We start from the raw sequence: 12,606 nt of genomic DNA on the forward strand, positions 1-12,606 counted from the left end.
GGACAGTTAATAAAAAATATTCTGCTGCATTTGCTTCTCCCTTTCCTTTCCCCTGTATTTTTCTGCACTTTTTGAAAGCTGCAGATAGCATGACATTTTGCCTGGAAATTTTCTTAAGAAAAAGGACATTATCTTACATAACCACAAAACCATGATCACACTCAAGAAATTTAACATTGATACAATATTATTATCTGATATTCAGTCCTTATTCAAATTTCTCCCAATTGTTCAAATAATGTCCTTTATAGCCTTTGGTTTTTGATCCAGGATCCAGTCAGAACCTGCCCTTAGTTGTCATGCAACATTAGTCTTAATCTGGAACAATTTTCCCCACATTTTTTGGTCTTTCTTGAATTGAAAATCTAGATAGGACAATTACAGTTTTTTTGTGGACTATTCTACAATTTGAATTTTTTAACAGCTCTATTCAGGTATAAGTGATATACAAAAACCTGCACATATTTAAACTATATAATTTGACAATATTGGATGTATGTTTACACCTGTGAAGCCATGCCTACAAGCAAGGTAATTAAGCTATCTCCTGAAAAGTTTCCTTATGCCCTTTGGAATCCTTCCTCCTATTCCACTAATCTGCTTTCTGTGGCTATAGTTTGCATTTTCTAGAATTTTGTTTAAATGGAATAATACAACATGTATCCTTTTACACAGCATAATTATTTGGGGATTAGTTTACCCTTTTTTATTGCTGAGTAGTATTCCATTGTATGGGTAAATCACCATTTGCTTATTCATCCACCTGTTGATGGACATTCAGGCTATGTCCAGTTTTTGGCTGTTACAAATAAATCTGCTATAAACATTCATGTAGAAGTTTTTGTCTGGACATATGCTTTCATTTCTCTTGGGTGACTATCTATGAGTAAGATGACTGGATTCGATGGTTGAGTATGTATGTTAATCTTTATAAAAAACTGTGAAGAAACCTCCCAGGGTGGTTGTGCCATTTGCATTCCGAACACAATTTATGAGAGTTTCAGTTCCTCCAAATCCCAGCCCACACTTGATACTATCAGTCTTTTTCATTTCAGACATTCTGATAGGTATGTGGTGGTATCTGACTGCGGTTTTAACTTTGTATTTCTCTGGTGATGAATGATGTTCAGCACCTTTTCATGTGCTTATCTGCCATCATACTTCTTTAATGAAGTGTATGTTCAAAGCTTTTGCCCATTTTTTTGGTTTGCGTGTTTCTTTTCATATAGAATTTTGAGAGTGCTTTACATATTCTCACTTCAAGTTTTTAATCAAATTAATGATTCACAAATATTTTCCCATTTTGAATTAATTTTTGTCATGGTACATGGTGTAGATTGTGGTTCACTTTTGCAGATGGATGTCCAATGGCCCCAGCACCACATGTTGAAAAGACTATCTCTAACTCCACTGAGTTGAACTGTCTTTGTAACTTCAAAAATTAGTCGTCCGTATATGTGTGAGTCTATTTCTTGACTTTCTATTCTGTTCCATTGATATTTTGCACATTTTGATGCCACTTCTACAGTCTTAATTGCTGTAGATTTATGATAAGCCTTGAAATCAGGTAGTAGTTGTCCTTAAAATTTTTTTTTTTTAAGTTGTTTTGGCTATTCTAGGTCCTTTGCTTTTCCATATGGATTTTAAGATCAGGACTCATGATAATTGAATATCTCTCCATTTATTAGATTTTCTCTAATTTCTCTTACCAATAGTTTGTAGTTTTCAGTGTATGTCTTGCATATCTTTGCCAGAATTTATCCCTAAGTATTTCATATTTTTGATACCATTGTAAATGTTCTTAACAGTTTGTATAAATTGGTTAATAGTGTATATAAATAAGACTCATTTTGGGGTATTGATCTTATAATTTGCAATGTTACTAAGGTCACTTATTAGTTCTAGTATTTGTTTGTAGATTCAGTCAGATTTTCTACACAGAGAATTGTGCTGTTTGAAAATAAAGACAGTTATACATCTTTCTCTCCAAACTGGATGTTTTTTTTCTTGCCTCATTGAACTACCTAGAACTTCCAGCAAAAATTGGAAGAGAAGTGATGAGGGCAGATGCCCTGGTTTTGCTCCTGATCTTAGTGTTCAGACTTTTACCACTAGGTGTGATGTTGGCTGTAGCATTTTTTGTAGATGCTATTCTTCATGCTGATGAAGTTCCCTTATTGGTTTTCTGAGAGGTGTTTTTTTTAAAATCAGGAATAGATTTTAGTTTTTGTCAAATGCTTTCTTTCTGTCTATTGAGATAATAATATGGGTTTTCTTCTGCTAATATGATAAATTACATTGGTTTTTCAATCTTTAAAAACTTTACATTCCTGAAATAAGTCCTTCAAGGTCATGATGTACTATCCTTTTTATATATTGTTGAATTTGATTTGCTAAATTTTGGTTTACAATTTTTGCATCTATCTTCACCAAGGACACTGGTCTGTAGTTTTCTTGTCTGGTTTTTGGTATCAGCGCAAAGCAAGTATCATAGGATGATATGGGAAGATGCTTGTTTCCCATCTGTATATTTCTTCATTAACATTTGGGCAGAATTCACCAGTGAAGCCATCTGGACCTGGAGCTTTCTTTGCAGGAAAGTTTTTAACCACAAATACAATTTTAAAAATTGATACAGTGCTATTCAGATTATATATCTTCTTAAGTGAGCAGCTTGTGTCATTCAAAGAATTAATTTCATCAAAGTTATCAAAAGCTTGGGCATCAAGTTGTCTATAAATTCCCTCACTATCCCTTCAGTGTCTCCAGAACCTTCAGTGATGCCACTTCTCTCATTCCTGATTTGGGGTTTTGTGTCTTCTGTTTCCTTATCAGTCTGAGCAGTTATTGATCTGCTCAAAGAACCAGCCTTTGGTTGAGTGGATTTTCTCTACTGCTTTTCTGTTCTCTTTTGCATTGATCTCCACTGTGATCTTTATTATTTCCTTTCTCCTACCTACTTTGGGTTTAATCTGCTTTTCTTTTACTAACATCTTCAGGTTGAAGCTGAAGTCAGTGATTTGAAACCTTTCTTCTTCTTCTTTTTTAATAGGGGAATTAACATTTATTTATTTATTTGGTTGCACCGGGTCTTAGTTGCGGCAGGCAGGCTCCTTAGTTGTGGCACATGGGCTCCTTAGTTGCAGCATGCTTGCGGGAACTAGTTCCCTGACCGGGGATCGAACCCAGGCCCCCTGCATTGGGAGTGTGGAGTCTTAACCACTATACCACCAGGGAAGTCCCTGAAACCTTTCTTTATTACCTTTACAGGACTATAAGTAATTATAATCTTCCATATTTATCATTTAAAAAATTATGTTCACGAGGAGTTCTTCCCTTGAAAGATTCTGGAATAATTTTTATGACACAGAATTGTGTATTATTCCCTGTGTCTGCCTAAAAGAGTATGTGAAAAATATCAGAAGAAAGATTAGATCTGTCTAAAGTCATATCTGCACAGGACCAAGAAAGGTAGATATTTGATCTTTATGTAATTAATATGATTAGTGAAGATAACCCATATTTTTCCTGGCTATGTATCACTTTGTACCTTGTGTTTTTGCCTAAATGTTGTCTTTCTTCTTTTCTATTGTATGCATTTAGTTCTAGAAGTTTCCCTCTCAGCACTGCTCAGCTGTGTCCCACAGGTTTTGATATGTTGTATATTCATTTTTATTCAGTTTAAGGTACTTTTTACTTCCCTTGAGACCTCCTTTTTGAAAAAAATTATTTTAAAAAGTTTTATTTCATTATTTTACATATTAATATAAATGTTTATATGATTATAAATATTTATAATTATATACAAATTATACTAAAGTATATAAATATCAATTACATTATAAAATATACATAAATATTCTCCCAGATTTACTGAGGTATAATTAACAAAAATGTATATATTTAAGGTGTAAAATGTCATGGTTAAAGTATGTATTGTGAAATGATTATCACAATAGAGTTAATACATCCATCACCTCACATAGTTACCTTCTTTTTTCTTAGAGTGAGAAGAGCACTTAAAATCTACTCTCTTACCAACTTTCAAGTATACAATACAGTATTGTTAACTAGTCACCATGCTGTACATTAGATCCCCAGAACTTATTTATCTTATAGCTGGAAGTTTGTCCTCTTTGACCAATATCTTCTCATTTCCCCCACTCCCCAGCCCCTGACAAAAACCATTCTACTCTGTTTCTACGAGTTGACTTTTTTAAGATTCCACAAATGAATGAGATCATACATTTGTCTTTCTCTTGTCTGGCTTATTTCACTTAGCACAATGTCCTCCAGGTTCAACCATGTTGTCATGAATGGCAGGATCTCCCCCTCCTTTTTATGGCTAAATAATATTCCACTGTGTGTGTGTTTGTGTGTGACATTTTCTTTATTCATTCATCTGATGATGGACACTTAGGTTGTTTCCACATCTTGGCTATTGTGAATAATGCTACAACTAACTTGGGTGTGCAGGTATCTCTTTGAGATACTACCGACTTCATTTCCTTTGGATATACACCCATTAGTGAGATTGCTGGATTGTATGGTAGTTCCATTTTTAAATTTTTGAGAACTTCCATGTTATTTTCCATAGTGGCAGCACCAATTTACATTCATACCAAAAGTGCACAAGCGTTCCACACCCTTATTTTCTCCACACCCTTGCCAGAACTTGTTATCTCTTGTCTTTTTGACAACAGTCATTCTGACAGGTATGAGGTGATACCTCATTGTGGTTTTGATTTTCATTTCCCTGATGATTAGTGATGTTGAGCACTTTTTCATGTGCCCTTTGGCCAGCTGTATGTCTTCTTTGGAAAAATGTCTATTCAGGTCCTTTGACCATTTTTTAATCAGGTTTTTTCTTTTTGAATTGCAAGAGTTCCTTATAGTAGTATATTTTGGATATTAACCCCATATCAGATGTTTGTAAATATTTTCTTCCATTCTGAAGGTTGTTTTTTCATTTTGTTGACTGTTTGTTATGCAGAAGATTTTAGTTTGATGCAGTCCCACTTATTTTATACATACTTATAATTATAAATATGATTTTACATATTTATGCTGCTTATACATTTATTTATATAACATTTATACTTTAATATTGTTTTATTTTATACAATATATTTATATTTATTAAACTTTTATAATTAAAATATTTTAATCATTTATTTAAAAGTATGCAGTTTAGTTTCCAAGTGTTGTTGATTTTCCTATTACCTTTTTTTTTTTTTTTTTTGCGGTATGCAGGCCTCTCACTGTTGTGGCCTCTCCTGTTGCTGAGTGCAGGCTCAGTGGCCATGGCTCACGGGCCCAGCCGCTCTGCGGCATGTGGGATCTTCCCGGACCGGGGCACGAACCCGTATCCCCTGCATCGGCAGGCGGACTCTCAACCACTGTGCCACCAGGGAAGCCCTTACCTCTTTTTAAAAAAAAAATTTTTTTTTTTGCCCTATTACCTCTTTTGATTTTGCATTTGATTCCACTGTGGTTGTAGAATATGCTGTGTAAGATTCCAGTTCTTTTAAATGTGTCATGGTTTGTTCTACGATGCAGGATGAGGTCCATCTTGGTGTACGTCCCTGGCATTTGGAAAGAACATGTAGTTTACAGTTGTGTGGAGTTTCGTCCAGCAGGTGGATGGTGTTGTTCAAGTGTCTGAGAGAACCTCCCTGGTTCCCCGTCTACTCGTTCTGTCATTTACTGAGAAGAGAGTGCTGGATTCTCCAGGTGTAATTATGGATTACCTATTTCCCCTTGCAGTTCCACCAGTTCTCATTTTATGTGTTTTGAAATACTGTTATTAGGTGAATAAACATTTAGACTGTTCTATTCTCACGATGGGTAGACTCCTTTAGTGTCAGGAAACACCTCTGTGTCTCTGGTAATATTCTCTGCCCTGAAACCTACTTTGATATATTAACGGGGGCATTGCTGCCTTCTTTTGCTTAGTGGTAGCATGATATGTTTTTACTTTTAATCTATTTGTGTCTTCACACTGAAAGTGCATTTCTTTTAGGCTCATATAATTTGTTCTTTTTTTCTTTTAAATCCAATCTGACACTCTCTGCTTTTTAATTGGGTATTTAGACTATCTACATTGTGATTATTGATATGGTTATGCTTAAACCTATTGCCTTATGTTTGTGGTATTTATCTCATCTATTCTTTGTTCCCTTTCCCTCCTTTTCTTCTTTCTTTTGTGTTGCTTGTATATACTTATGATTTCATGTTATCTCCTTTGTTAGCTAATTGGCTATAGTAAAAAAAATTTTTAGTGATAACTTTAAGGTTTACAGACTACATTTTATCACAGTTCACCTTCAGGTGATATTATATCACTTCAATAAAGTGAAGAGAAACTAACAATAGTATTTCCTCAATTTCTCTCTTCCCAACCTTTTTGTTACTGTTAGCATACATTTTGCTTTTACATATGCTATAGACTCCACAGTACACTGTTATTACTTTTTGTTTAAACAGTCAATTATCTTTTAAAGAGATTTAAATAACAAGGAAAATAAACCCCATACATTTAACAGTGGAGCATTCTTTCCTGGTGCTTTTCACCATATGGTGTACATGCATGTTTCCTCCAGGTATTATTTTCCTTTGCCCAAAGGGTTTTCTCTAACATTGCTTATACTGTGGATCTATGAGTGATGAATTCTTTCAGTTTTATATGTCTTAAACAGTCTTTATTTTGCCTCCATTTTTTAGAGATATTTTCACTGGGTACAGAATTCTACGTTGATGGTTTTTCTTCCAGGACTTTAAAGATGCAGCCCCACTGTCTTCCTCTGGTCACTGTTTCTGACAAGTGATCTGCTGTCATCCTTATCTTTGCTTCTTTGTTCCTTTTCTTATTGTCTGAGTTTTTTAACTTGCTGTTAAAAAACAGCAACTTGCTTATATTCTGAGTTTTTTAACTTGCTGTTTTTTAAGCAATTTGATTATCAGGTGCCCTGGTGTAGTTTTCTTCATGTTTCTTGTGTTTGGGGTTTGTTGAACTTCCTGGATCTGCGGGTTTATAGTTTTCATCAAATATGAAAATATCTTAGCCATTATTTCTTCAAATATTTTTTCTGCCATCCCCCGTTAGGGGCCCCCAGTACCCATATATTCGGTCACTTGCAGTTGTCCCACAACTCAAAGATGTTCCTTTAGTTTTATAAAAGTTTCTTTTCTCACTGTGCTTCATTTTGGAGTTTTTATTACTATGTCTTTAAGTTCACTAATTTTTCTTCTGCAACATTTAATCGGTTGTTAATCCCATCTAGTATACTTTTCATGTCACGTATCATAGTTTTCATTTCTAGAAGTTTGAGTTGGGTCCTTTTAATATTTTCCATGTCTCAGTGGAGCTTTTTTATATGGAACAGACTTCTAATGACCATTTTAATGTCCTTGTCTGCTAATTCTAACATCTGTGAGAGTTCAGAATAAGTTTCAGTGGACTCATTTTCTTTTTCTCTTCATTATGGATCATATTTTCCTCCTTCTTCACATGTCTGGTAAATTTTGCTTGGTAGCAGTAAGTGTAGAGTAACATGGTGTATGGGTGATTTAAAAAGAGATCCTCTGGGACCAGATCTCTTGGAGATTATCAGGGCACTGAGACGACAGGAAAGGGCTTTCCTAATGTGCTGTTATTAGATTTCCTTGTCCCGAGGCACGCCTTCTCTGTACATCAGTGCCCCCACAGTGCACACTGCCCCTTCAGTCAAATGGCACATGATCCTTCTGAGCCTGTAGCTCTTTCTGGAGTTCCCCTCCTTGCTTCCTCCAAGACTGAGCCTACCTTCTCTAAGCCTGAGGTAATTCCTGTGCCTCAATCAGTTTGAAAACAGGGGCCCCCTGCCCGCAGACAAAAAGAAAATCCAGGCCCTCCCCACCCCGACCCCGTGACCAAGGAGCACTTAGGCTCCAGGCTGGAGTGCCCCGTGTGCAAGGACGACTATGGGTTGGGCGAGTGCGTGCGGCAGCTGCCCTGAAACCACCTCTTCCACGACAGCTGCATCGTGCCCTGGCTGGACAGCTGCCCCATCTGCCAAAAAAGCCTCACAGGTCAGAACACGGCCACCGACCACCACCCCCCACCCCCGGGCCTGGCGGTGGTGAGCTTCTCCTCCTCCTTGTCCTCCTCCTTCAGCTCGCCCGGTAATGAGAACCCAGCTAGCAGCTCCTGAGCATCCTGGCCGGCCCCCAGGGCGAGCACTGGGCCGCGGGCCAGGACTGCGGACTCTGCGGCCCCCTGCACCCCTCACGCCCACGGACTGCGGTGCCACTGGGTCTGCCGCGGTGGAGGCTTGGAGGACCTGCCCCTCCCAGCTGCGGAGGGAGCCCGGCCTCCCCAGGGCGGGGCGTCTGACTCCCTTCCTGTTTGTATCCGACCTCACCCTCTACGTGTTCGACGGCGGGAAGGTTTTTATAATTTTAAATTATTACTGCTTTGAAATAAATGGACGTTTGAGCTCAAAAAAAAAAACCAGGTAATTCTCTGAATCCTTTAGGAGCCCCTCACATAATGACACATAGTGTGTGCTCAACATATGCTTGTGGGATAAAGAGGGGGCCCAAGACTCATCCCTTAGCTGGGAGTACAGCCTGAGTGGGGCCCACACTTTCTTAACTCTTGGGGAAGTGCCCTGAGGGTGGGAAGCTCCGCAGCCCAGGGACAGCTGAGTGTGTTCGAGTGCTGGGACGCCTCGCCTCGTCTGTGCCTCTGTGCAGGTTCCTTCATCCCAAGGTGGGCGTCCCTGTCACAAACAACATGCCTTCTGACCCTCATGGTGGCCACATCAAGGACTCACTCTGGGAGCTCTGAGCTTTGCGGGAGGCACATACCATATGAGTACGCGGAGGCCAGATGCCAGGAGGGGAGGGGAGAAACAACTCCTCAGAAACACACGGAACTTTAATCTCTTGGAAACTCAGGCCAGGGTGATCATGAAAAGGAAGGATGAAGTAAATGATGCTGTCTCAATCGGAAATACTAAAAAATGTCTCTCAGTGGGATGAATGCCCTTAAATAAACAGGTGCTACAAGCTGGTTAAGGAACTAATTCAGAGGATGGTCCCAGCGCCTGCACTTACAAGAACATTGCAGGCTAGGACATTTCCAGCTGGGCCCAGGAACAGCTCCTCAAGTGTTATTAAATGTGTAATTCCTCCAGCATCGAGCAGACAGTGAACGCAGGCCCTGAGATGGCCTTAGAGCAGGTGTAATGGAGGAGCACTGCAGCATCTGTGCTGTCGACGAGCTCTCCCATATTGGGCTCCAGAGATAAATAGACCCCTGGAGACAAATGTGACCAAGAGGCAGTTTCAAACCAGATTACGATGATTAACTGCAAATTCCATGAGAATTCAGCAGCAAAGTGCAGTTCTGAAGGGTCATCTACCTTCATGTAAAGAAAAAAAATTAAAGCAGAAATAGCCACTCCAAAGACTAAATATAAAGACATTCTCTATTTCCAGGTACTAAAAGCTACTAAAAATCCTGATGAGTACAAGAATCACAGTTGGCTGAAGGTGTTGCTACTGTAGCACTGGTGGCCCCGGGGAGCAGGCCTGGGTGGCCGATTGCCACCCCTCATCTCTTAGGGGAAATCTTTTCTGTCCCTCCCCTTCATTGGGCTTTGCGTCATGGTAGTCTCTCCATTTTATGCATCCAGAACCTTTGCACATGGTCCTTAATGGCCAGGTACCAAGAGCAGTGCCAGTGAATTTCTAAACATGTGATACAGATGACAAAGGTATTGAAGTAGGAGAGAAGCAAGGAAGGTTCTGAAATAACTTCCCCAGAAAAGCCCTCTTGTTTATGTAGCTTGGCTTTTCAATTAAATTTGACAAAGGGCAAAGTAGAAATGACCAAAAGGTACAGTTTCCTGAGCCACAAGACCAGGCTTTCCGATCAGCAACAAAAGGCTTTAGTGTAGCAGAGACGGGCTGGGTAGAAATGAGGTTTTACCGCTACTCCCTTCACTCTAAAATTTCCAAAACTGCTTTATACACCGTAGTTCTGATCTCTGTAACCATACTGCAGGCAGTGTTATTACCACAGTTATTACCACTGGAGCAAAGAGGGTCACGTGAATGGGTTCGGGCAGCAGCGTGCAGGACTGATGCACGAAGGTGGTAGGGACAGGACCAGGTGGCCGGATCTGCCTGACGCATTTGTCACCTCCAGGCCCACCGGTGCTAGGGAGTGGAAGCCCTGTGGGTGTGTGAGCTGAAAAGAGCCCCAGGTAGCGGGTGGCCTGCAGGGCTATCTCAATGGCGCAGGGGTCCTGGACAGGAAGGAGGGGCTGACACTCTGAGCTGAGGTCCCCCACTCTCTCCTTTTACCCCTTGCAGAGCAGAGAATGGTCTCTCCCTTTGCATGGTGATGCCCTTGCTTCCTGCCCTCCTTCTCTGTGGCTCTGCTGATCCCCCTTTCCTGTGGGTGGAAAGGGCTCCACTCAGCTCACAGCAAATTGTTACAGGTTTGCTATGGGCTCCTGGGCAGCTCCTTAAATGAGCATTTTCTTATCTGCAGATAATCTACAAAACCACACTTATAGCATGGAGTTGATGTAAGAACTAAGAAAATCTTCACACAAGAGCCCCTGCCACGGGGTGTCACCCAGATACACACATGTGTGCACATGCACATGTACACAGCGAGCGGGTCAAAGTCCAATTAGATGTATGGCTGTTTCTCTGCTGATTCTTTTCTCCCAACTAGAGACCATTTAAGTCACCATTCCTTCAAAACAAGCAAGCAAACCCAACCACTGATGCCAACTCGTCTCCCCACTTACAAACCCCTCAAGCAAGCTGAGGGCCGCACCCTGTCCTTCCTCCGCAGAGCCCCCATTTCTGCCTCCCTCCCCACATACTTCTGAAGCCTGACTGCCAAGTGCAGCAGCCTCTTTGAGGGTCTCTGTCCCGCTCCCAGTGCTCTCCCTTGTTCCGGAGCCTCCTTCTTCATGTTCTGTTATCAGACTTCCCACCCTTCCCCTCTCTGACAACCTCCTTCTACCCTCCCTTCTCTGTCCCCCGAAGAGCAGACCCCGAAGCTCAGCCCTCAGCGCGCTGGGCCTTCGTGTCACATTTCCCCTCGAGGACTTGCCTGCCATCGTCATCGGGTAGACGAGGGCCCTAGTCTCCACCTCCCAGGCCACGAGGCCCCATCACCAGTGGTCCCCTGAGCACTCCCCTCACCACGCCTCCCCGCTCGGCGCCCCTTTGTCACTGACACAGCCGGCCCACTCCCCACACAGGTTCAAACTCGAGAACCATTTGTTCTCCACACCTGCCTGGCCCTCCTGTTAGCTGTGCGTCCCCTACCCTGGCCCTTCCTGTCCAGCAGCCCCCACCTTCTGGCCACCCTCACCCCTCCGTCTGGGCATGAATTCCTGCAGCAGAGGCCTCGGTGGCCCCCTGCCACCTGGGTTAACATTATAATCTCCTTTACACTGAGGCACACAAATGCAGCCCTGCCCACAAGATTTCTCGACTTTTTGAAGAGTCACCCTCATGCCAGGCATGTGTGCGGATTCGGCCTCATAGCAGAGGGTTTTGTCCCCAGTAGACAGTGTCGTGGGCAGGGACGGCTGAGCTCTGCGACACCTATGGCCTTCAGCACAGTTCTGAGTACAGGGCCTTGCCTAGGACTTCGAGCAGTGGCCATGTGACTGCAGACCCACAGGCACGAGGACAGGGGTGGGGAGGTGCCTACTGGGAGCAGAGCTGGAGACGTGGTATGGGCTGGGCTGTCATGGCTGAGAAGTGACCGCTAGTGCCGCGGCCTGAGCCTTACAGGTGACAGCCTGGGCCTCCACGGGACTGTTCCCAGGGTCAGGGTTGGGGAGGGAAAACACTGGCTGGAGACAGGAGACTGATGGGGTGAGGTAGGGCTGAGCGTCAAGAAGGAAGCAGGCAGGGTCATTCGCCGGCTGGAGGGGTGGTTGTGGGTGAGGAGGGGGCAGAGCACAAGAGACAACAGGTGAGCCGAGGGCCAGCGTGACAGACCAGGACTGGGCCCAGGGGAAGCACAGCCTTTCCTGGGAGGGAGGGAGGCCATGGAGGGCGTGAGGCCAGGAGGAGGGAGAATGGACGGTGGGGCCGGGCCCCCCGCCCTACTCTCAGCAGCTCTCCTGTGGTGGGAGGGGACAGACATTACTCACACTGTCCACGGCGAGGATCTTGGCCCAGATGAAGACAAGGAGAGGCCGCAGCTCCCTGGCTGAGCTCTGGAGCAGCTTCAGCACGTAGGGGAAAATACCCACAGACAAGGCCTGCGAGAGAGAGCACGTCAGCCCCGCGCCGGAGGGAGCAGAGCGCATGGCGTCCTCAGCACTAACGGAGCTGCATGGGGAAGGGTCGTGCCTCCCTCACCTCCAGTCCTTCTCCTGGAAGCGACCCAGGCCTGCCTGCTTGGGCTGCATGAGCTCACGCAGCTAAGAGACATGCCAGGCCTCCACCTGAGTCTACCTGTGGTGAGCTACATACGGCCTCCCTGCTGGCACCTGGGAGTATAAGAGGGCTAGCAAGGACTGCTCGTGCATTCTTCCTAATTTTTAGGTTTTCCCTCTTCTCTTTCATGTTGAACTATCA

General features: G+C 42.8%; 1 protein-coding gene across 2 annotated transcripts in view; it reads right to left on the bottom strand.

Moving 5' to 3' along the window:
* Positions 1–12,606, bottom strand: part of RPTOR (regulatory associated protein of MTOR complex 1) — a 346,910-nt gene that overhangs the window by 62,738 nt on the left and 271,566 nt on the right. For both annotated transcript variants that reach the window (XM_079903606.1, XM_079903605.1), the window contains exon 13: positions 12,177–12,287. In XM_079903606.1, coding sequence (XP_079759732.1) covers positions 12,177–12,287 — 111 coding nt within the window. The remainder of the gene's footprint in view (positions 1–12,176; positions 12,288–12,606) is intronic.

Source organism: Stenella coeruleoalba, assembly GCF_951394435.1.
Source record: "Stenella coeruleoalba genome assembly, chromosome: 19".
NCBI lineage: Eukaryota > Metazoa > Chordata > Mammalia > Artiodactyla > Delphinidae > Stenella > Stenella coeruleoalba.